This window comes from Sebastes fasciatus, chromosome 2 (assembly GCF_043250625.1).
Source record: "Sebastes fasciatus isolate fSebFas1 chromosome 2, fSebFas1.pri, whole genome shotgun sequence".
In the NCBI taxonomy this organism is placed as follows: Eukaryota; Metazoa; Chordata; class Actinopteri; order Perciformes; family Sebastidae; genus Sebastes; species Sebastes fasciatus.
The window spans coordinates 28829654-28855390 of record NC_133796.1 but is presented as its reverse complement, the minus strand read 5'-3'; the positions used below and the strand labels follow the sequence as shown (position 1 = coordinate 28855390).

Below are 25737 nucleotides of genomic sequence, written 5' to 3'. Positions count from 1 at the left end.
TCTAAAGGCAAGAATTGTACAAGCTGCATGTCAGGTTTCAAGTGCTTGAGAACAGTGCAGAGCTTATATTTGACATTTGTAGCTGTATGTAAGTTACAATCTCGAAGATCTCCGTTTCGTTCTCTTTTGGCGGCACCTATGGCGCTAAGTGGTAATTGCAGGTGTGTATTGGGATCGGTTCCAAGAGAGCACTGCTTGTGATTATTTATTTTTTTTCCCCAGGAATGTCGCCACAGACACTCAGTTTATAATACTGCAAATGCAAGGGCTTTCATCAGTGGGCTCAGTCACCGCTGTGTTACCTCATTCGGCGATAGATAGTGACTTAACAGACTGTTATTTAAATGAAAATCTTCGAGATTATTACTTTAACATCCAGCACGAGTTGCTAGTACAAAAGCTATATTCACACATACATCAGGTATTGCTTGCATTTGTATCACACCTTCCTGCCGGGATGTTGACATGATGAGTCACATTGCTGTACATGGAAGACACAGCGCACATACAAGCATGAGGTGTTGGGGACTAATGGCACGTCTGGGACCACAGAGGTGTGCAACAGAAGCTGGAGATGCAGGTGTAGAGTCAACAACAGCTCCTTGACGAATCAAAACTTGCTCTTGAATTAGAACAAAGTTTAAGGTAAAGGAATAGTAATTCCTTTTTCCATTAAATATTAAGTTTTGAATAGAAGAGGATTTAAAAAAGAAAAAAGCCTTGAAGTTTGTTGACGAAACATCAAATGATTAACTCCAAGCAGAAATCTTTATGGTTATACTAGAACTATAAATGTTATATAGTTGCACCATATCAAGTATAGATGCTGATACAGGACAATTTTCAAACAAGGTCCAAGTCTTATGATGGTGTATGAACTATAGAAGAATTTAAAGTTTACTGTTGACACGCTGCCGGATACGAGATACTGCTTGAAAGACAAGGACAATTGAAATAAAGTAATACATAATAAATATATATACATACAAACAATATAGATAAATCACAAGATGGCATGTTGGACAGTGTTTCTTCTAGGCGTGCATATAATAACATGTCATCTCTGCCATAAAAATGTTGAGATCTTGGCAAAGAACAAAGCAGCAGTTAATCTATATTGCTGAGATCAAGCAGCATGGTTCCCAAAAAATTTTCTAAAGATGGAAAGTGAAGATGGGAGGAAAAAAATATGTTTAAGCAGCTAAAGTTAGATTTACTCTTCAACAAACTGAGGTTTTATCAGACTATTTATGTATAAGGATGCAAATTAGCTTCCGAAATGACAACAGAGTCTGCTAACATCTCATGTTTCCTGTAGATTAATATAGGTGTAATGTTTAGGGGAGTCTTGGAAACCGTGTTGCCAGATCAGATTGACAGTTTCCAGTCCAATCACAACTTAAAACCATTTCAATAAAAACCAGCCCAAATCATAAACCTGTGTAAAAAGCGTAAAACCATTACATGCACAATAGAAAACACATTGTAAGCATAGAAAGCTTCATATCTGCATCAAATAAGCAAAATGTTATAGGATATTGCAACCAACAAAGAGTGCAGTCAGAAAAACAAATACACAAATTCCCATGACAATGATGATGAAGGTAAGTAGGTCCTCCCTTATGGAGGATAAAGTGCTGCTACTCAACGTGGTATCAGCTGATGATGTATGTGACAAGTTTAAACAGTGAGGTGACTATTCAGCAGATATTCTGTGTCCAGAGTTGTATTCTGTGTGTTACGGTTCATTGTATGGCTGGGATTAGCTTTGGATAAGAGTTAAAATACAATATAAAGATGCAGAAAATAGTGTTGTTTAGTATCAACACAGGACTTTGCAAATATAGTGTTTCCTGTTTTTGGTTAGTGACTTTTGGATCTACATTTTCACCTCAGGTCTCAATTACAGCAAATAAAATAAATATGTTGTCTTTAATTTTCCATGCTGTGTAGCTTTACCACTTTGGATTAGCTGGCTAACAGAAAGTGCTATGGCTCTTTGCAACAAAGCTCTGGAGTCAGTGGAGACTGCTGTCTAGTTGTGAAAATCCAGCTAGATTATATAGTCTATCTCTGAGTAGAGACTGTCTGTCAGGTCCTCTTCACTCGAGTCCTCTCCTTTAAGGCACATGGAGCCTCGCCTGTCAAAAAGCAGAGCCCCCCAGTGTAGGATTAGAGATAAAAGTTAGTGAGTGACATTCATGTAAAGCTTTAATATCCTTTTGTTTATATATTAACAGAATCATTCACTCAACAACAAATACAAGATTTAAAGGTGCAGTGTGTAGCATCTGGTGGCATCTAGCGGTGAGGTTACAGATTGCAACCAACTGAAACTTCTCCCGTGTGACAAGCGTGTAGGACAGATGTCACTAATAGGCAGACTGCGGGTGGACCTAGACGCCATCCTATCCAGACCTGGGAGAATTATTCAATATTGACGGAGCGTTTCTATTTGAACTGGCGCCGTTTTCTAGCCTTTACGGCACTGGTTTAGCGGCCCAGGGAACTCACAGACGTGATGCTACTCAGCCAATCAAATCTGTGCACTCCAATAGGTCAGTGAGTGAGATACACACACAAACACACAGGGAAGAGATAAAGCGAGAGACAGAATAGTCGCAGAAATAAATGACCGTGACGATTATTAAAAGCGGCAACATGAAGCGCCACTACGAAACAAAGCACAAATCTTTTGAGCAAACATACCGACTCAAATCCGAACTGAGGGCACAGAAAATAAATGATCTGAACCGCTACTTCAATATAATTTATATATTGCATTGAATCACAGTGCAAGTTAGACATTATGATGATCCGGACCTTTGCTTGAGGAAATTTTCTCTAACTGGACCTATTTGAATTTGAATTGAATACCCTTGGTGTAGGAGAACTACGCTGGCCGACGGGAAAACGTGAATGGCCCTATCTAGAGCCAGTGTTTGGTTTGTCCGTTCTGGGCTACTGTAGAAACAAGGCGGCCGGCTTAGTGAAGAGGACCCGCTCCGTATGTAGATATAAACGGCTCATTCTAAGGTTACGAAAACACAATGATTCTTATCTTCAGGTGATTTATACACTAAAGAAAACGTACTTATCAAGATCCCCCTAAATGCTACACACTGGTCCTTTAAGACAATCTGTGCTGTTAAATGTGCTGCACTCACCCCAGGTGCTGGCAGTGGAGATCTCCTGCACAGGGACAATGTTTCCTGGGTCCCTGGTCCTGAATATCCCAGGACAACAGCTCCAACAGGTGGTTGGAGGCACCGAAGCAGCGCTCACGCTCAATGGGCTTGGCCGAGCAGACGGGGAAGAGCAGCGCTGAATGCACAAACAGAACAAAACACACAGATACGAAGACAATGGGAGTAGAAGCGCTGCTGGGTCTTTATGGTAATCACATACAGGTGCTCTTTGGATCCCTCAGGTGTATTTATTGCTTATTCAATCTTGTGAACTCATTGCATGGGTGGAATATGATCTAAAAAAAAGTACAAAATGTAAGTCTCCTTCAAAAATACTGAATTGTGATTTATATTCCACCCGTGCAATGAGCCCTTCACAAGATTGAATAAAAACACAGATGTATTTTGAGACAGAATGTAGAGAATCACTGAGCAGCAGCGTACACACTGGACTGTGTGTTGTACTGTACCTTTATGGAGGAGACAGCAGAGGTCCGGGCTGCAGTCAGTCTGGTGTTGACAAGTGCTGCCAGCCTCTCCTTTTGTTGCATTTAGACTGCACTGACCCCAAACACACAGCTGTTCACCACAGCACTCCTTATCCTTAGTGCAGGTCTGAAAGAATATAAAGAAAGGGTTTTAATCTCCCTAACCTTTCAGATATATATTGCAAAATAATCTAAACCCGACCCCAACCTTACCCTAAAAATAAAGTAAATTCTTTTCATTACAGGATCTTCAAGCTCCAGAGGATTATTCCTGATGAAAGATGTGGCAAAACTTAGTCCTACCCATCGAGGGGTTCTACAGTTTATTCTCCGAACGTGGAACGCTATGCAGGTAAGCATAATCCCTTTTTTTGTTATCGTGAAAATTATGTAATAATGCAAAGATTTTGAATACTCTAATGAAAACCATATCTGTATGCTATGCATACTATAAATTTAAATGAAAATGAGAAAAGAGGTCATCTATAGGGGTGTAAGAATATATCGAAAAAATTGAATATCGCAATATTATGTTTTGTGATACTGTATCAATTCTCAAAAACTATTGATTTTTTATTAATATTTTACATGCAGAGTTTAACTCAGTAATTTATACTTTAATTCATTGGCAAAGAGATGTGCCCTCTCAAAGGAGTGCTATGATGTTGGATGTTACAGGGACTGTGATAAATGCAAATGCAGATCCCACTGCTCTGATTGCAGAAAAAAAGTAAACTTTTTTTTGTTCTTTATTCTATGACAGTTTTCCAAAAATTTGATTAAAAAATCACAATATGTCACCTTGCTTACAGTATCACAATATATTAAATCGTAACCCCTGTATCGTGATGTATCGTATCGCCAGATCTTGCCAATACACAACCCTAGTCAGCTGAGGACCAAAGATGGAGCCCCAGTTTACAAAATCAAAATACCAACATTTCAGTAGAAATCTTTCATCTAATGTAAATTCTTTCTGTAACACAGATGTCTTAAAAGTCACAAAAATTAGAACTTGGCTTCAGTTTAAAAAGGTTGGAACTCCCCGGAGCATTAATGGCATTAATTATTCTCTAAGCGTGAAGTCTGCTGATGGTTTTTTTGATGGTTAAATGTGGTTAAATATAAATGAGATCATCAGGTCAACTGGTCTCTGATAGCAGTGAGACATGTTCCTGTTCCTACACAGCCTCTATGAATTGTTAATCTGGGGATGCTGGCAGCAGTGTTCTGGTTATTTCCATGCAGAGTTTTTCCAGTGCGGCGCTTCTGACGAGACACAGATCCTGTCCTCTGTGTATTTATTATCCATGTACACCGTTCCCTTGTTTGGCAGACTGCCACTGTCTTAGCTAGCCTTTGTGCATCTCTGCTACACAGAGAAACAGTTCATCCATTGAAGATACTACAGAATCAGCAGCAACGCTGGACTCTTAAATAAAACCAATGTGAGTCTCTAGAGCGAGGACTCTCATTACTTATGTTCTTTTTCTTCTAGACATCCTTTGAGAGAGAGAGCAGTGGGAAAAGAAGAGCTCTTATTTAACCTTGACACGTGCTGTTCTTCCATGTGATGCTCATAGGACGGAGCGTTCACAAACAACACACTCCGATTACACTTGTGGACACACTGCAATGCAGTCAATGAAACCCCAGCTGGCCGGAAGTGACTGTGACTGTGTGTGTTTGAAAGCAGCAGTGCATTATAGAGAAAACTAACCAAAGTAGTGCAGGGGTCCATATATAAATGTAACTTAGATTCACTTACCATATCGATTGCTTTGCAAGGCAGACACTTGTCATAAAGGCAATAACTTCCCTTCCCACAGTCTCCATCAGCGATGCATCCCTAAAGGCAAGAGAGAGGAAGGATTACATCTAACGCCGTGGTTTGATCCGTTATCATGTGAAATAAGAATGGCATTGTTTATTTTTTAAGACCATGAGTGAGTTGCTGATGATACCTACATGTAGAAACAATGCATTTTTATTTGGAAAATGTGCCAAGCAAATGTTGATATATATCAATCTGCATATCATTTGACCCTACATCGGATTTAAACCCCAAGGTAGAGAAACTTTCTGGATTTAATACAGATTCACGTCACAGTATTTTGTCCAGAGTGCAAAATGAAGAATTAAATAAATTAAAGTTTTAGGTTGCATTAGGGATCCACCGATACCGATACTGGATCGGATATCGGGCCGATACTGACTCAAATAGCTGGATCGGATATTGGTGACAGTGGGGCCGATCTATTCAATTCAACTCTATATGTAAATACTTTATACATTATATACTGCAATTTGAATTCCTATTTAAGTTTTAAACCAATTTGTTGCTGCATTAAAAAGGTTTATACTTGAATTGTTATTCCTGTTAATATTTAAAAAAAATTTTTTATCAAGTTGCTGGTAAACGATTTATTATTTCAATAATACATAATAATTCAGAAGATTTATATCTATTTATTTGTTACATTTTCTTTTACAAAGTTAGGAAAGCAATGTTTAAGTCACGCCTGATGTTGCCTTACATTATGAAAGAATGATCCAAGTCACTTCCTCACAGTGAGGCATACAGCTTATACCCGGTATCGGCTCATATCCAAAGCCCAGTTATCGCTATCGGGACTGAAAAAGTCACACCGGTGCATCCCTAGGTTGCTTATTAAGCAGGCAGAATGGAGAAAGATGCACCTCCTCCAGATTTATTTTTACCTCTTGCACCTGGGACAGACTGTTGTCCCAGAGTTACCATGTAAACAGCTGTTTACCTCTCCTGTCTTTCTACAATGTGTCTAACACCAAATCATTCAATTACAGCTGCAACAATACATTGATTAATCAATGACAACTATTAAATTCATCGACAACTATTTTGATAATCAATTCATCTGTTTGAGTGATTTTTTTAAGGAAAAAAAAGTCAAAATTCACTGATTCCAGCTTTTTAAATGTGAATATTTTCTGGTTTCTTTACTCCTCTTTGACAATGAACTGAATATCTTTGAGTTGTGGAAAAAACAAGACATTTGAGGACGTCATCTTGGGCTTTGGGAAACACTGATCGACATTTTTCAGCATTTTCTGACCTTTTATAGACCAAACAACTAATCGAGAAAATAATCAACAGATTAATCAACGTTGAAAATAATCGTTAGTTGCAGCCCTACATTCAATGGACTCACTTCTTCCAATACACAAAGTGACAAAAACTACTCCTGAGTGTAAAAGAAGACTTAAAATATACCAAAGGTGATGATCCATACATCATTATTATTCTGACAATGTTTTATCTGGCGTTTTTTACACAATCTAAGCCAAATAAAAGAAGAAAGTTGCTCTTTGAATTGGGCTTTTATATGATTAAATTGAGAATAACAACATTTCTAAACCTGCGTTCTTGCATAGGAACCCCCTCTGTTAGAAACTCTAATCCTGCACACCTCATCACTTATTTATCAACAATTTTGTACAGTCATCATTTTGATAAACGCACTTGAGAGATCAGCTGCATATCAGCATTCATTTCAACTTGCTGACTGAAGACATGAATGCACGCTGCACATCCCACACACACACACACACACTGTTTGATTCATTTACAGACATTATGTCATGCTGCTGCCAGACATTATGCAACTGTGAGGCCTTTTCATGTGCATGAGCAGTCAAAAGGTCACATGAAAAGCACAAGATTAAAGGTGGATTCTCTTTCTGTCTGTAGGTTTAACAGAATAAACTTACATGAACGATATTGTTCCCCAGGTCACTGGTCTGGTCGGCTGTGGTAATGTTGTTTGTCTCCTGTGTGAAGGTGGGACATCTGTTAAGTTAAGCATTCACAAAGGGAAACAAACACTTACTGTTTATAATCGTACCTGTTCTACTGAGGTGTGGACTGATTCGTTATCAATCACTTTATCAGAAGAAGCAGTTTCATTGTGGTGACTTGCAGGAAGGTTATTGGGATGAGGGCTGAGACTTTCGTTGTTCCTCTAGAAGAATCGGAGAGATTATCAGAGACAGATTTCAGGTTTAAGAGATGCATTAAGAAGAGGTCACTCCGATATTCTAGCTCCTTCCACCGCTGCCTCTCAATTCAATTCAATTCAATTTGCTTTATTGGCATGACTGTCAGGTGAACAATATTGCCAAAGTATCAATTCAATAATAAATAAAAATGAAAAAGAACAAAATAAAAACAAAAACATATATATATACATATATACAATTCATTAAGCAAATTACAAATAATTAGATATTTAAAAAGAACATGCATGTAAAGGGAAGAAAACAAAAAAGACGTCATTAATTTTTGTTGTGTCAATAAAACAAATAAAGAACAATTAATAACAATATATTGCAATATCAAAGGATAAATGTAAAAAACAACAAATTGATTTAGTATTTTATTTTTTATATATTTACTGTATTGTTATTGTTATTATATATATCTTGTCCTAATTGTTTGTTAGAATTATTATGTAGTTATATTATTTCTTTATATTAATCGTGTCTCTAGGTGGAGGCTTCAGATAAGCCCAGTGGGTTTTTTGCCTCTTCCTGCACTTTATATTATTCATTTATTTATTTTGTTATGTTGTATAGAGTTAAATTGTGCAAAATAAATAAACAAATAAACAAAATTTCTCAATCTCTCCAGTGTTTTTAAAATATTCTCACAATACCAGCCAATAACTTTGTGATCTGAAGTGAGCAGTGAAATAATGCCATGTCATGTAAAAAGCTAGATGCTGACTGATAGAGGTGCAAACTGTCTGCCCTACTTGGTGAGACGCATCCTCAGGCTTCTTCTGCTGCGGATCCTCCTGCAGCTGCTCCACTTCCACAAACACCCGGTCCGGCTCCGTTTGTCCCGGGAAGGAGTCCTCCTCCAGGATGTGACTGATGCCTGAGTCCACTATCTCAGGGAGGATGCCATGGCAGACCGCTGTGAGAGCCAACACTAGCAGGGCGACTCGCATCATGCTGCTGCTGCTGCTGTTGCGGCACTGTGAGTGAGGAGTGAGGAGGGTGTGGTGATGGTGATGGTGATGGTGCTGAGGAGGAACACAAACAGCGACACCACACAGCACAGCTGATGCGCGTCTCCGTCACTGAGGGGTCATCACCTCATATTCTTGTTAATCTCTTTAACATAATCTAATATACAGGTAAAAACTCGCATTAGATGGTTTCAACATAAACATATGAAAAAAAAAACTTGTTGGAAAATGGCACATAGGTGTTCGATAAACTTAAAGGTCCAATATTATAAAAAAGTGAGATTTTCATGTTTCTTTTATTATAAAGCAGGTTTAAGTGCTATATAAATACTGAGAAAGTATCAAAACACTCAATCCACAGAGAAATACACACAGCCCGTATTCAGAAACTCTGCATTTGAAACAAGCTGTCAGGATTTCTGCCCATTCGTGATGTCACGAATATACAATATTTAGACCGTTTACACAGTTTTAAACATAAACATTCTAAATGTGTCCCAGTTTATTTCCTGGTTGCAGTGTATGTGAATGTCATCAGCTGACAGGAAGTACACATGGACCCAAGCTGTTGCCTAGCAACGCAATTCTGTTGCAATTCCGTCAAAATGCGCTAAAACGGAGCGTTTTAGATGTCCTGTTGTGGCTAGCTAACGTTAGCTAATTTAAAAAGTAACACAGTTTTGACCATATAAGGACAGTTTTACAGATTGCGTTGCCCATTATACTAGCTCTACTAGTCCTATTCTAATTCAATCTGGGTTGTGTGCTACATAACTGTGTACTGTGAGTGATGAGAAGATGCTAAATAATGAAAATATGACACCCAGTAATAATAACTGTGAGCAGTTTGCATTGGAATAAACGTTCAGGCAAAGAAATAGTCCACATGAAAAGTCAAAAGTATGTTCTGAAATTAATTTTCCAATGCCGTGAGAGCACCATAAAACAAAATTCAATTCATCTCCATTGTATTGTGGTGGAGGCAGAAAGGTACGTCAAAACAATGCTCTAACCCAGCCAACATCTGTATGTGGGGCCCATGTGGGTAGTAAATGGGCTGAAAAATGGGCCCAATATGGGACTGTCCGCAGGTTCCATAATGACCCAATGTCAATTGCCCACATGGATCCCATGCAGGATTACAATGGGTGTTATGTGGGCCCCAACTGGGCAACATACCCAAGACCCATCTTGGTCCTAGCTTTAAGATCTATGTGGGTACTACATGGGGACTACATGGGCTGACATATGGGTTGTAGGTGTCCACAGTTTCCATGTTGGCCCCATGCACTAATTTCCCAGTAGTGACCCACCTAGGACCCACACCGGTAGCCCACATGAGGAGCCCATGTGGGACCTACTTAGTTGATCCAAGTGGGCCCCAGATAAGAAGCCCATTTTGAGCCCATACCCACTTGGTACCCAGATACCCCCAGCATAACCCATGTGGGGCCCACATAACCATGTTGGCTGGGAAAAAAACCTAGAAGCAGAGTCAATTGGGGGCTTTCTGTGTTTCTGAATAATTTGACTTTAACGTTGGCTTCAAACACTTTATCTTAATGTGTTTTGTATGATATTATGCTATGTATTTATTTTGCATTTGTTTTATGTTGTGGCGTCTGAAACTTTAATGTATGTTTAAATGCTGCTGTCTTGGCCAGGTCTCTCTTGCAAAAGAGATTCTTAATCTCAATGAGTATTACCTGGTTAAATAGAACAAAACTGGCTGCTCCTGTAGTTTCACAGTCTGACCACCAGATGGCGCCGTTTGCTTTCATAGTAAATACATCCTGACCACGGGCTGTATATTAGTGAGCACATGTTGCCAGTGTTTGTTTAATGGTTTCGTCCATGTGCTGCGTAGACTACAGTCTCTGCTGACACGTGGTCAAATGTACAATCTGTTGCCAGGTGGTATTTATGCCAAATCAGGAAGCACACTTGAAAAGTTCCCAATTTGCTTTTAAGTATTGTTGTATTTTTTTTTTTAGCTATATCTTCATAATGTTGAGACTTCAACTCATTCACATACCCTTAAAATAACGTTTAATAATTTAGCTTTTATTGCTATCCAGTTTTCTTTAGCTTTTCCACCCAGATACCTCATCAACCCAACCTGTTATGTGTGGTGTGTGGATCCTCTGGATTAGACCGCAGACACACACAGGAGCTGTCTGTCTGCTCAGGTCAATCTGCTCAGGTCTGTCTGTCTGGTTCAGGTCTGTCTGTCTGGTTCAGGTCTGTGTGTCTCGGGCCAGGTCTGTCTGTCTGCTGTCTCATGTGTGTCTGGTTCATGGATGTGTCTCTGTGTGCAGCCCCGCCCTCCAACACTGGACGCAGCTGCTCTGTCAGCCTGACTGAGGAGCTACTAAACTTCACACAGCAGTCCAGCAGCAGCAGCACCGCGTTGGAAGACACTGGGAGGAGGAAGAGTTTGGACAGGGTTGAGATTATGAGGTGAGTTCTTGTGTTTTACACCTTGTTAGTCTTTCTGTCTTTCCTAATCCAGCGGTCGGTGTGAGGCTGAGACACCTGACAGAAGTGTGCCTTTTTCCTTATTTGAAAATATACAAGTTGCTCTTGTGTGACAACCAAGGCAAGGTTGTATTAAAAGTTATGGCAGAGGGAAGGAAAAGCCGGTTCATTGTATGAACTAACACTGGCACAGTATCAAGTAGGAAGTTGGTGGTTAGATAATGCTGCTTTTTGGCTGTAAATGTATTGTTTCTCCTTAGAGAAGTCTAGAGTTGTATGAACATGTACTAAATCTGGTGTTTCCTTGTGATCTTGCTGTTTGAGAGGAGTCAGACATCTGGGTTTGTCTCTGCTCCCCTGATAACAGAAAAGGTTATCTCCACTTGCGCAACCTGCATTTTTGTTATGCTGGTGTGTTTATGCCTTAAACCACCTCTGAGCATACACAGCTTCTGAGTGGCTTCTTTTCTAACATGCCTCTAGTCTAGGCAAACAAAACTGGACCTACAGCTTTTCTTTAAGTTCAGACACCGTAAATAAACAAGGAAAAGAGTAGAAACAGGTACATCCAGGTTGCAGTCATCCCACACTAATGCTTTGGATTGTTTTTGTAATCCCATCATTAACTGTCCTCATGTCAGTAGGATACAAGTTGATGAACTCTGCCCAGAGTTTTTATTCTTTTCAGCCTTTTGTCCAGGCTGACTCCACCTGCTCAGCAGCTTACAGACTGTAAATAGCCCTCAGCCTGTCCTTGGGGTTGTAACAACACAAACTGCATAAATAATGAAAGGTGTTGTGTTGACAGGTTACTGAATGAAGCTCAGTGAGTGACAGAAACTGCTACTACTGTTAATGTTTTATAGTGCGAGTACAGGTTAATATACAGCTACTGTTACTGATAATAGTGATGCACCGATCTGACTTTTTCAGTCCCGATACCGATAGGGGATACCTTGGCTTTGGGTTTGAACCGATCCGATACCAGTGTTTAATTAATGAGCTGTATGCCTCACTGTGTGGAGGTGACTGATTGGGCTCATTCTTTTATGTGTTGCTTTCCTAACTTTGTAAAACAAAATGTAACAAATAAATACATAGATACTGTATACATTTACTGAATTATTTATTATTAAAATAATAAATTGTACACCAGTAACATGGCAAAAGAAAATCTTCAAAATTAACAGGAGTTACAATTCAAGTGTAAAACTTTTTAAGGCAGCAACAAATTGGTCAAAACTTAAACAGGAATTAAAATTCAAGTATATAATGTGTATAGTATTTAAACATAGAATTGAAGTGAATATATTAGCCTCATTGTCACCGATACCCGATCCAGCTATTTGAGTCAGTATCGGCCCGATATACGATCCGGTATCGGTGCTTCCCTACTACGCAGTATAGAAAAGCATGGAATTTGATTTTAGTAATTTCCAGGTCTGGATAAGTATGGAGAAAAGAAAAGAGAGTATGAAAAAACATTTATGTTTCCAGACTATTGCCCCTATTCTGTTTTCTAAAATATAAAATTCAGAATTTCTAAAAGTAAACTGATCATACAAGCAGAGTGTTTTTCATAACGTTTGGAGCAGCCAGTGCAGCTAAAATGTTTACTACTGTGTGAGCGATCTTGATGTCGTCAAAAGCAAAGCAAGAAGTAGGCGATGGTGCGTGCCTCTATACCTGTACATCACAGCCACGGCCAGCGCACACATATAGGCAATGTTTTGGTCCTGTTTTGAGTCAGTGCAGTGGTGACGTGCTTATACAAACTGAGGAGGTGTCATCCACTATGAAGTGTCTTCAGCATCATCAGATTCTCTTTATACCACAAAAACTGTATTGGTGTTAAAATTACTGCCCAAAATTTTTCGGCTCGCCATCTCGCCATCTCAGGATGGATTTCTGTCCCAGCCTGTCCCTGTTGCTAATAGAGGGGCGGCATCATTGTTTTTCACCTAAAGCAGCGTTGCCCTAAGTGAAAGATGTTTGACAGTGGAACATCGCCCAACATGTCTCCGTAGGGCTGTGGACTGAACGGCCACAATGGGTAAAAGCAAGTTTTCTGAGGGCTGGCTTGACATATCCCAAATACAAATCCTGGTTGGTTAACAAATCCAACTAGGAAAAGAGAGCTGAATGCAAACTTTGTGTAAAATCGTTTGACGTCTCAACCGTAGGGGAGACGCCGAAGCTTAGTCTTGTCACAGCATCCTCCCCGAGTCGCAAAGTCAAATAACGTCTGAAAAATCTATCGAGAAGTCGGGAAATTTGAGTCGGGAAAAGTATGGGATTTTGAAATGGAAAATGTGTAGGAGCCCTGGCTACTGATAAACACAGCATTCCTGATGAAGCAGGAACAAATATTCAAATTTGGACCAATGAGAAGTGAAAAACTTCTTCCTCTTCCACATTTCAACATACTGTAGGTCATGAGCAGTCAGTCTGGAATGATTCATGTGTCACGCAAGATGATGCACGATTTGTTCAGCAACATTTCTAAGTAGGGTCAAAGGAGTCATACAAACAGTGGTAGTTTTCCCTTCCCACTGCTGTGTGAGCAATCATTTCCTGTGTACTTCACGGCCGTTACATACAGCGCATACCGTTCTCCGTCAAAACTGTAAGATCCAAACTTTATTACAGAGCAGCTCTGCCAGTGAACGTGCTAACATCTAAACAGTGTTCTTACATATTGTCTCTGGCCCAGACACTGATGGTCCATGTGATTTATGCTCCTGGGAATTAACAACCTTTTTGCGCATAAACATTCAACAGCAAACACATTATTCTCCTCTTTCTGGAATTTCCCCTCCCAGTAAAGCCATTTATTTAGTCATTCATGTGATATAAATATATGGAAAGACACCGTAAACAGTGTGTTGCTCAATAAGATAAGTAGTCTTTTGGCGAATGCTTTATCAAACAGTCTTTTTTTTGGCAAATAGCTGCAAGGCTTATGTTCTGAACATGCTCAGGGATAACATTAAATCATGTCCTCCTCCTTTCAACAGTTAACTCAAAGCCGAGAGACCATACAAACATCTCCAGATTACAAGGCTGTATATTAGAGCTGTATGAACAAATGTACTTTAACTGTAACAGAGTGAGAAACTGATACTGACATTCACATACAAACTTCCACATTTTTCAAACTGTCCTTTGTCTTTGACTCGTAGCGTGATAGGCTTCAACACTCCCTCAGTAGCTTACAACAGCGAATTCTTGTGCCAGCCTTTCATTTTTAGTTTGTAATTACCAGCTTTACTGGAGTTTAACTTAACAACAGTGTACAGAAAGCTGCACAGGTCTCCTCCAATCATGCAGCCAAACGAAGGCCCACATTATGATGATGCTTATGGAAAAATCTAAAAACGATCTTGTCTTTTACAACATCATGACTGTAGATAACTCGCCAAAGCATTTCAGACTCTCGCTCCTGCAAGACTGACACACACTTGAGTGTTACGTATGCAAAGCTTCTTACCTGTAAGATCTCAGTGCTTTAATGTTCACTTCAGTCATTAAGCTGCGCTCACTGTCACATTATTAGTCAGTGGTTTCAGCTTCTTGCATACAGGTATAAATACAATTACTAAATTACTACTAACAAATGCAAGACATTATTTAGATACTTAACATTTTAGTTTTAGAAACAACAAATACTGTAGTTAAACCTGCAGTAGGTAGGACATTTTTGGCATCATTGGGCAAAAATAACATAATAACCTTTCAGCATATTGTAATTCAAGTGTTCTGAGAGAAAACTAGACTTCTGCTCCTCCTCATGGCTCTGATTTCAGGCTTTAAAAAATCTACTTTGGCCAATCACAGGTCATTTCAGAGCCTATTGGCTGTTCATTCAACTGAGGCAGCTGTCAATCACTCGGAACTCTGATCAAACGGTCAAACTAGGCAGCGCTGATCAAATATGAATCAATATTCTGTTACTGTAATGACTATTTCTCAACTCAAAATGTTTATCAGAAACATCTTGTAGAGTACTGTTTAGCTGTAAAATGAGAAAGTTTGCTCCGGCTGGTGGGCGGTGCTTGGTATTTCCTCAACTTATCTCAACATGGCTGCCGGGTCACAAACCTTCTCATTTTATAGCATTACAGTAACAGAATATTGATTCATATTTGATCAGCGCTGCCTAGTTTGACCGTTTGATCGGAGTTTGTGAGTGATTGACAGCTGCTCAGAGACGGCAGGCTCCAGCTCGGCTCTGATTGGTTGTTTTCCTCTGGTCTGTGAAATCTTGCAGAGGCCGTCAGGAGCACCGGAGGACACAGAGGCACATGTTTTTTTTATCAGATTACCTGTCTCATGCACTACTGTCAGGATATAGTGACCGTTTTATAAAAATAACTTTTTTTAAATCCTATTTGCTCCAATTCTACCCACTGCAGCTTTAAAGATCAAACAATTAAATGGATAAATCACTGATTGAAAGTCCTAATAAATGAATGAATGAATCCAAAAATAGATCAGAGTATAATAAAGATTATGTGAGAACGTCATGCTGTGGATGAAAACAATGCAACTGTGTTGCACGCAGCTCGACAAACTAGCTGTGATAGGAAGCTTGTGCTCAGTATTGCCAGGGAGGTGTTGTAAACTTTCTCCTTCCTCTTTGCAAATATGTTTCCTTCCTTTTTCCACGGCATAAAAACGGACACATGTGCTCAGGCGTCAGCCACACAAAGGAGATAGGAACTCTCAGAAATAGGTGGGGCAGGTTGCTCCTTGTACTGTAGCCTGCTAGTCCGTAAATGACTATCATAATAGAACAAAAAACAACATAATTTACGCTTTCTTAAAGCCGTTGCTACATTAAAAGATATGTCACGACTAAACCACTTAAAGATGGAGCCACTGAAGGAGGCACAAGGCGACTTTGTTGTGGTAAATTCACCCCAGGATATCATTAACCCGTTCCATCTGGTCGGGGACAGGAGCACGCTGAAAAGGGGTTTTAAACGTATCTTAGTCATGCTTTAAAATCACAGAGGTGGATTTTTTTACAGAAGCAGCTCTCCTCTGAGCTTTGATCTGGACAGGAAACCAGACACACTCCACAGGAAGAGTTTGGATGGGAGGCGTCTGAGGGAGCTGGCACTCTGAAGCTCTCTGAAATGTAAAAACAAGACATTGCACCTCTTTCTCAGTGCATCACCATGATTCAGTTTAACGACCAAAACACTCCTGGCGTTGCAGAAAGTCGATAGTGTCCAATTAGTGTTTTTTGAGAAGCCTCCGTCTGTGTTGCTCCAAGGCCCTGCTGCAGTTTAACACCGGTGAACCCACTTGACTGTTATTGATTTGAACTTTGAACGTTTTTGTTTCCTTCTGAGGTTTTCTTGTTTACGGGGTCGAGGTTGTCATGTGCTGTTTTCTTCTGCAACATGATGCTTGTCTATTCTGAGCCTGGCTTTACAGATTGTTGGCTTACACAATCTGCTATTCCTGCTCGGCCGGCAGTAATACCACCATCTACACCTTCACTGTGCCCCCCGGTGATATGGATGGATGAATGAAAGACGCCCACTGATCTTTGACCCTCAGTGCCAGTCAGTTTGCAGCTCGTGGTTTATATTTACTACATTTTTGGCACTTAAGAGAGGTCCGAGTTTAGTTTGTAAAGCCCTGATGGCTCAGTGAATCTGTTTTCTTTGTCCATTTTCTTTATTTTTAAAACAAATGGACACACTCACTGTAAATAATAACACATTCAGAGGACTAATTAATGAGTAGTTAGGGTCAGATTAATTGTTCAAGTGAATTGTTTGTGTCAGTATCTGGGCGGGCGTTAGTCTGTGCTCAGCGTGTCCAGATCAATCATTCTCCAAAAGGAGCCATGTGGTGAACACACCTCGACTGGCCTGCAGACAGACAGCGAGCCTGGAGCTCCACAAGCCTGCTCCTGTTTGTGTAAATGAACAACTCTGAAGTTGACATTTACTGCGTTCTACTAGTGTTTCTACCTTGCTCGTTGCAGATCTTCTTTTGTTTTGGCACTGCTGCCTGAACACGCAGCCAGATTTCAGAGGGCTGAGATAATAGCGTGGAGCTCTGGGGCCTGGTGAAGGGCAGAGCCGGCGGGCTGAAGTCCACATGAGTTCACTGTTTTCTGAGGCCTGCTTATCGGGCCTACAGAGGGTTCCTTCCTGGTTTTCTTCAGTCCAGTCTGTAATTACTGTTGCTGGCTGGCTACAGTACAGTATGTGCATTTCCCAGCACTCCCAATGTTTTCCTTGTGTTGTCAGCTTCCTATTGTATTCTGATAGCCTGAAGCTATGTGCTCTGCAAAAACAAGAAGACATTGCGTCACCGGTCCGACGCTTGGTTCAGTGTCTTTGCAGTTTTGTCATTGTCAGAGCCACAGTGTATGTTTGAAATAGGACCGGTTATTGCAAGTAGCTCTGCAAACACATGGACACTTTTGGGATGGTCATATATACTGTACATGTAAATGTATTAAACTAATTATTTAGGGATAAGAATGGCAATAATTTATAGTTATTTATTGTCAGCAAATCCAATGAAAAGACCAAAACCAACCATGAATAGATGACAAGTATCGCCTGTGTAGCCAAAGCCTGATATATCTCATTCCTTTGTGCCATGGATCTCTACTGTGTTTAAAAAACAAATGGACACTAGTTTATTTTGAGTCGGTCTCTCAGACACAGTCTGTCCTGTGTTGTAAATACTCACAAGGGCACCACGTGTATTAATCCGCTGCTAAATAAAGTCCCTAGCAAATGTGCTATTTACTTTTGTTTGATTAACTTTGGCTAAAAACTACATTGCCAAGCTGTTTTAGGAAATTTTTTTAGCTTTAAAAAAGATCTCAGTCTTCAGTAGAAAGGCGGCGGGTTGAGGCTGAGTGTCACAGACGGGGCGGGGCAGTTGGAAAGTAACACATTGTTGGTTTTCATGGGATTTTTTGAAGATAAAAAAAATGTAGAATAAATGCCAGCTTTGTCCTATTAGACATTTTTTCTCAGGTCCGGCGGAAACCCTGGTATCGGATCGGTGCATATAGACTGGCGTACTCGCCAATACCTGTTCCCGAATTTTGGGCCGTATCAGACGCATTTCCGATACTGGTATCGGAACAGCTCTACTTGAAATTCACTCTGTTATTCCTGGTCTGGTGATCCATGTTGTAGACTACTCAGGGCCGGCTTAAGGCATAGGCCATATAGGCGGTCGCCTAGGTCACCACCTCTCGGGCGGTGCTGGTCGCCCTCTAAAAAAAATACAAAAATATTATAATTAGGGCTGTCAATTGATTAAAATATTTAATCGTGATTAATCGCATGATTGTCCATAGTTAATTGCGATTAATCACAAATCTATTTTTTATCTGTTCAAAATGTACCTTAAAGGGCGATTTGTCAAGTATTTAATACTCTTATCAACATGGGAGTGGGCAAATAGGCTTGCTTTATGCAAATGTATGTGTATATTTATTACTGGAAATGAATTACCAACACAAAACAATGACATATATTGTCCAGAAATCCTCACAGGTACTGCATTTAGCGTAAAAAATGTGCTCAAATCATAACATGGCAAAAATCCAAATTTTGCCTACGGCACCAAAATGTCTAGAACTGGCCCTGAGACCACTGATAAGTTACATTAGTGTATAAAAAGTAACTGTTTAATATCATAAGAAAATGTGTGTGTGTTTTACAGAAATGTGGGAGGATGTGGGTGTGTGTGTATAAAAGTGTATATGTGCATGTTTTTATTTAGTCTCTTTTTGCCGTCCAGGTGTAACAGGTACATTTTTCACATTCCTAACATTCCCCCCCTATCATCCTGGAAACTGATAGCTGCTACGTCTCTCAGACACACAGCAGTGCTTTTATTTATATACAGTAGATCCATCCCATGGAATTGTACCACACAAAGTACAGACACTTTTCTCTTTGTGCAATGTGCCACAGTAGTACAGCAAAGTAAATTATATGAATAATAGTAAAATGATACATAAAGTATCAGGAGATAATTAAGATCACTGTATGAATTCCTCTCTGCTTACAAATAAATGAATCACTGCCTTTCACTTTCTCAATCAGCCGCAGTCACTCAAACAGATCATTTTCTGAACAGACAGGAGACTTAAACCTGCTCGCTATTAAACTCTCTGATCCTCTTAAGCATTATATGGTTTGGTTGTGATGTATGGTATGTGTGTGTGTGCGTATTCTTTCCGCTTCGTCTGTCATTAGTTGTACTTTTACAGCCTTTCTGTGGGTTTGTTCCGTCTGCCCACAAGTGACTTTCCATTCTGTCAGGCAGAGATGGTGAAGTCATTGGCCTCTGTCTGAGACAATGCAGTTTGAGTGTTGAGCGCTGACTTGGCTATGAAGACAGTAAGTGGTACCTTTTCATTAGTCCTCGCAGACTCGTACAACAGATGGTTCCAATAGTTGTGCCTCTTTTACCACTTTACTTGGACTGAAAGCATAAAATGCAGTCAAAATGTCTTTATTTGAACGTTCCACCAAAGGCTCGAGAGATTGAACACTGGCCAAAGTTTAGAATAAAATAACAGTGTCAACATAAAATTATTATTAGCTATAAAGACAGCCACAAACAGTAGTTATGAAAATGTAAGTTTGCTTTTGCGCAATAAATTTTATCCTTTTTTGGCAGTAATTTACACCTCAAACAATCTTATTTTAAACTCATCCACAGAGGACTTACAGAAGATATTACGTAGGGCCCAAAACACTCCACATACCACATGCTAGAATACACAGCAATTTTCCCATCACAGCCCGCTGCCATGCATGGAAGATTAAAGCACCTGCATCGTATATCACGCCTGTCTCAGTCATCGCTCGTCACTCATTGACAATCAGAGAGTAAATTCCCTCAAAAAACTCTGGAGGTGGTCGTGTGACTATGTAGCTGGTGGAGCCAGTGAGAGGGCAAGCAGAGTGTTGGACTCATGCTGATGGAGCAGTTCAGGACTCTTTTATGCACGTGGCAAAGGAATGTCAGCTCTCTGAGTTTGAGGCTGAATGTCTGCGGTGAAAAGGCCTCGGGGTCTACAGTATCTACCCACAGGACAGGACAGGACTGGGGCTTTTTGAAGCTACAAAGGTGTATCAAGCAGACTGAGGGTCACCTTGGTGTATAATATTTCTACGTGCTGGTTGATGTTCCTTTCTCTGGAAACAGGATGCAAACACACAACCAAGCAGGATGTTGTGCAAATGAATATGCTAATTTTAGCCTGGGGGGCAAACAACGCTGGTGCTGTAGGAGCAATATTCAAAATCTCACCACATTCAAATCATAAGCAAACATGTCGTGACCCAAGACTTAAACCTGCAGTAGGCGCAAAGTTTTTGGCATCATTGGGTAAAAAATTCCATAATAACCTTTCAGCATATTGTAATTCAAGTGTTCTGAGAGAAAACTAGACTTCTGCTCCTCCTCATGGCTCTGTTTTCAGACTTTAAAAAATCTAGTGACGAGAGACTTTGGCCAATCACAGGTCATTTCAGAGAGAGAGCATTCCTATTGGCTGTTCATTCAACGGAGGCCGCTGTAAGCTATCGGTTTCCAGCTGTAAATCAAACTAGGCACCGTTGATCAATTATGAGTCAATATTCTGTTATTGTAATGTGTACTGTTTAGCTGTAAAATGAGAAAGTTACCTCCGGCTGGTGGGCGGGGCTTGGTATTTCATCAACTGATCTCAACATGGCTGCCGGGTCACAAACTTTCTCATTTTACAGCTAAACAGTACACTACAAGATGTTTCTGAAAACATTTGAGGCGAGAAATAGGCATTACAGTAACAGAATACTGATTCATATTTGATCAGCGCTGCCTAGTTTGACCGTTTCATCAGAGTTCGCTAGTGATTGACAGCTGCTCAGAGACGGCAGGCTCCATCTCGGCTTTGATTGGTTGTTTTCCTCCGGTCTGTGAAATCTTGCAGATGCCATTAGGAGCACCGGAGGACACAGAGACACATGTTTTTTTTTCAGATGACCTGTCTCATGCACTACTGCCAGGATATAGTGACGGTTTTATAAAAATAACTTTTTTAATCATATTTGCTCCATTTCTACCCACTGCAGCTTTAATGGTCATAGTGACTGACTTTTGAATTGCGTTGGTGTATTGTCCCTGGCTAAAGCTCTCTATGACTGGTTTCATGGCACAGTCACAGTCTACCACCTGAGGGCCTGGGGCAGGGAGTGACAATAATAGTGGATTACTTTTGGGGGGGCTGCACAGCTAACCTGACTTCTCCTCTAACCCTGCCCATCCCGCTCCATGGGACATTAAAATATCAAAGGCAGACTTCTCCCAAAACTCACAGAAGCTGTGGTCTCCACCCATCCAAGTGAGCACAAACACGCTTAATGCAGAAAAATGTCCACATTTTGCTTTGATGTTCTGGCACAGATTTTTCTGGCGTGGTTTTCAAACTGCTTGATGGTTGATTGGAAGAAAGAAGAGAAAACTACATTGTCAGTCAGTTCAGCTCTAATTTGACACGAGCGTGTGTTTTAGTAACACGCAGGCTCATATGTGAGCATACTGAATGCACATACCTCATGAGAAGGTGGACTATTAAGCATGCACGCCCAATCAGTCTGTGTTTGCATTACAGTTGATTTCAAAGACCTCTCTTTTCACTGCTGAAAACTTTGTCTGGCTTTCAGCTGGAATGAAAAATACCACAAGACAAATACTTTTCCGGTCTACTCATCCGTGGTCAGCGCTGCACTCCAGGAATGAAAGCTTTACATTCCTTGCAGGTTGCAATAATAAGGAAACCACTTTTACCCATGAGGAAGACAGTATATACAGTAGAAATGTTATTTATATCGAATTATTGATTCTCTGGAGCCGTTACATTAGCCTTCATCGCAATTAAAAAAGCTTATACTGATGATAAAAAACTATTTTGCCTACAAATCAAGACTACAAAAATATACAGCTGAAGCTCATTCAAACAAATGCTCCAGTTTTAGCAAAGTCCCAAACAATACAGTATAGTTTTGATTATTAGATACCTCATGTTGAAGCTTCACCAGTTTTGTTCTGTGTAAAGATATCACTGAACCCTGAAGCTGTTGAAAAGTTTGGTTCTCTGTTGAACCATTAAGTAGTATAGTATCAAGAACCACAAAGAACTCCTTTTTATAGGCTCACAGGCCTCTATAAAGCAGTGAAAATGCTCGACAGCTGTCTGACGACGACAGACTGGCTCCTTTTACTTTCTGGCTTGATTTTCTCCCCGGTATTTATCTCACAGCCTTGTCTCTACTGGAAATGTTATCTCGTCAATGTGGGTGTAAGCTGACTTCATGTTGATTTAGATATCGACTCGTACTGAGCGTCCTCTTGATAATTCGGTAATGTAAGCTTGAGTCATGGAGGAAAATCCAGCTGTGTGTTGTCAGCGTGACTTAAATTACTTTAACGTTATAATCTATAAACCATTTAAATGAAATAATGTTATGAAACATGTCCATTTGATCAGGCTAATAATAGAATATGGAAAAACATCAGTTTCCTAAAGCCGACTGTGAGAGACTTTTCCGCCATGAGATGACATCAGACTCTTGTGTGTCTTGCCTCCACAGACTGGGCATGACGGTGCGGGCCAAGCTGAGGGTGTAGCCACATCTGGCAGAGACTGCTGAAGTAAGCAGGAGCCTCCGCACACCATACCGACTACTGCAGCGGAGGAAGATGGGTGAGACAGAGGAGGAGAGGGATAATGTGGGGAAGCTCTTTGATGACTTCGTCCAGGCCTCGAGCTGCAAGGGAGCCCTTCAGGCCTTCAACGTCCTTTGTAGGAGGCACGACCTTGACCCTGCAGACAATGACACCTTCTACAGCAGCCTGAAGGCGAAGGTCACCTCCTGGAAGGCCACGGCACTATGGAGTAAGCTGGACAAGAGGATGTTGCATAAGGAGTACAAGAAAGGCCAGGCCTGTGTGGGCACCAAGGTTAGTTTAATGATATCTTTGTACAGCTGTACTTCACACCACGAACATATTTACCAGTCATGGGCTAGATATGAATATATGATGGATTTACAAAGGATAGAGAGCAAGATATATGTAAATGTAAGTATCTTATAATAGATGTTGCATGTTTTGCCCAATACATACATTTAAATTATGTATTTCTGTTACTATTGTGCTGGCCATTTTGCAAAGTATATCATACATTTTTAGATTTATTTCCTGCTATCCAGGCAGGTATTGATTTATTTTCGGTTTGGTATATGCAAGTATTTTCAACATGGTGTTAGATAAGTGATTTATTTCAATTCACATGGACTAAATGTGCACTTTTTTGTCAAAGCGTAGTTATTTTTGTGTGGTCACAGAGCTATTTTAAAAAGTCTCCTTCGTGGTGCATTCAAGGATCCTCCACTATCCCAGACTTTGGAGTTGAGTTATCTATCTCAAGTATATCTGTCCAAGTTTTGTCCAGCTAAAACTTGTATGGTCCTTTAAAGCCCGAAATCCTCGGTATGTGGATATAACTTTTTTTTACCCACTGCAGCTTTAAGTCACGATACAATCTTATTTTTATTTTATATATTTTGCGATAATATATATTGAGATTTATTACCTTTTTTTCATCTGCAAATGATTTAGTTTGTCATCATCTGTTTTATCTAATAAGACACAGCTTTCACTCTGTTCATCTCAGAGTTTTCATTCACATATCTTGAGGTCAGAGGTCAAGGGACCCCTTTGAAAATGGCCATGCCAGTTTTTCCTCATCAAAAGTTAGTGTAACTTTGGAGCGTCATTTAGCGTTCTTCCAGTCAAGCTAACATGACATGGTTGGTACCAATCGATTCCTAAGGAGTCTAGCGCCAGCTGGTGGGCAGTCAGATTGTTAAAATGTCCGTGTATCGATACAATATTGCCACGCAAAATATTGCGATACTCTGCTATATCGATTTTTTCGCCCCACCCCTACTGTATGTGTATCCTAAAAAGGTCTAAACATATCACACGGTTTTGCTCATACATCATTTAAGTTGATGTTTCATGATTTAGGAAGTGCTTTAGTGACCTCACCTCAGGTGGCTCATTTTAGTTTTAAACAATCGTTACTCTGTCTGTTAAAGTACACTACAGAGTGCTGTAGCACTTTTAACCTCTACCTGCTGAGACACAAACCATCAACCACAGTAACACTCACTCTTTCCCTGCAACAGCTCCCAGCACACAGGACAGGAAATGAAAGAGATATACCTTGCTTTGCACTCATTCTGTCCCTCTCAGACAGGTGCTGCGTGATAAAGCTGTACAGAATGAAATAAAAACATCATGTAACATTATATCATAGACAAATGCATCACTGAACCATCACTTCTTGTACGTGTACTTAGCCGTACAAACAGTAAAAATGCTATAAATCACAGCTAAGAAACATATACACTGTACATCAAACACAACAAGCAACAGATGTTCACATAATCAAATGAAACATGGCACTGAATTTCATAAAGACACAGAAAAAAGAAAGAAAAACACTGTGACGGCTGTGCACTGCAGCCAAATAACATAAACGGCCAATCACGTTCAGAGCAAATTACAGACATAAGACTAATTCCTTAAACACATGTAAGAAGAGAGCTATTGAAGCGCTACTCTTGAGTTGAATTATAAAGAGATAGCTGCAATTTGGACATTATGTCAGGGTGGGTGGTGGTGGTGGTGGGGCACTTAGCAGTAAAGGTGATGAGGGAAAGTAGGAAAACCTGGAGGAGTGTGATTACCTTTCAGCCATCAGCTGCCTCCAGCTTGAAAGAGTGTTTTATTGCGCCGAGAAACAGACAGCATCACTCAGCAGCTATGATTATTTGGCCCCAGTTGTTGTGAGGGTGCGCTCTGCTCTTTATAGGCTCTTCTTAAAAGGTTGGAGCCAGGCCCAGATTGTTACAAAAGTGTGTTTTAAATGCTACACTGTGAGCTCAGTTTTACACCAAAATAGGTAAGAAGAAAGAAGGTGAACGTGCGAACGAAGTGTGACTCTCTTAAACGCCTGAGCCAAAAGTGTTAGGTCAGATGGTGTAATTCTGATAATCCACAGTGTTGTGTTGTAAAATATAAAGTGGTACTGTACTACTGCTTTAGTGGTACCAAAGTAGTAAACCAGATGTACAAACAGTGGATTGTGTGCATAACCGCAACACTAACTTATTGTGAATTTATGAGATTACGTTTTTCTTCTAAAAGCCAGAACATTTAATAAGTTGCTTATTAATTTCCACACATGTGCAGCGCAAGTATGAAGCCTGTTTTAATCACTCACAGGACGGACAATCTGCTTTTACTTGATAGCTAATTTCTTGTCTCCCTGGGAGAATCACAAGGTGACGACTCGTGGTTTTATGGCAACTCAGCTCTTTAACAGCCACAGATGTGATATCACTCGGCGCCTCATGCTCATATTCCCGCTGTAGCTGCAATCTTTAAAGGATGTGATGTCATCCGTGTTTTATGGCCGCGCTGGCGGTGCTGTGACACCGATACGACGCGTAA

General features: G+C 40.3%; 2 protein-coding genes and 1 long non-coding RNA gene across 12 annotated transcripts in view; 2 read left to right on the top strand and 1 right to left on the bottom strand.

Annotated features, from left to right (window-relative positions):
- Nucleotides 1–108: 108 nt before the first annotated feature.
- dkk3a (dickkopf WNT signaling pathway inhibitor 3a) lies at nt 109–10941 on the bottom strand. The gene is made up of 8 exons (XM_074617517.1): nt 10808–10941; nt 8470–8694; nt 7561–7677; nt 7427–7486; nt 5445–5525; nt 3659–3803; nt 3168–3324; nt 109–2141 (listed from the first exon to the last, which is right to left on the bottom strand). The coding sequence occupies exons 2-8, from the start codon at nt 8668–8670 to the stop codon at nt 2054–2056; spliced, it is 849 nt and encodes a 282-aa protein (XP_074473618.1). The 5' UTR covers nt 8671–8694; nt 10808–10941; the 3' UTR covers nt 109–2053.
- On the top strand, nt 3264–7364 carry LOC141757199 (uncharacterized). Its single transcript, XR_012591601.1, has 3 exons — nt 3264–3396; nt 3922–4028; nt 5175–7364. It is a non-coding gene; the product is annotated as an uncharacterized LOC141757199 (long non-coding RNA).
- A 52-nt stretch (nt 10942–10993) lies between the features above and the next one.
- Nucleotides 10994–25737, top strand: part of mical2a (microtubule associated monooxygenase, calponin and LIM domain containing 2a) — a 46195-nt gene continuing 31451 nt past the window's right edge. For 9 of the 10 annotated variants that reach the window (XM_074617453.1, XM_074617462.1, XM_074617470.1 and 6 more), the window contains exons 1-2: nt 10994–11148; nt 22806–23175. In XM_074617453.1, coding sequence (XP_074473554.1) covers nt 22915–23175 — 261 coding nt within the window. In that variant the 5' untranslated portion in view covers nt 10994–11148; nt 22806–22914. The remainder of the gene's footprint in view (nt 11149–22805; nt 23176–25737) is intronic. The other variant, XM_074617497.1, reaches the window with a different exon arrangement.

Coding starts and splice junctions, on each gene's coding strand:
- dkk3a (XM_074617517.1), bottom strand. CDS start 8,670: ATGATGCGAGTCGCCCTGCTAGTGTTGGCTCTCACAGCGGTCTGCCAT. Junction 7,678..8,469: donor CTGAGGATGCGTCTCACCAA/GTAGGGCAGACA, acceptor CGATTCTTCTAG/AGGAACAACGAAAGTCTCAG. Junction 3,325..3,658: donor CTGCTGTCTCCTCCATAAAG/GTACAGTACAAC, acceptor TTGTGCATTCAG/CGCTGCTCTTCCCCGTCTGC.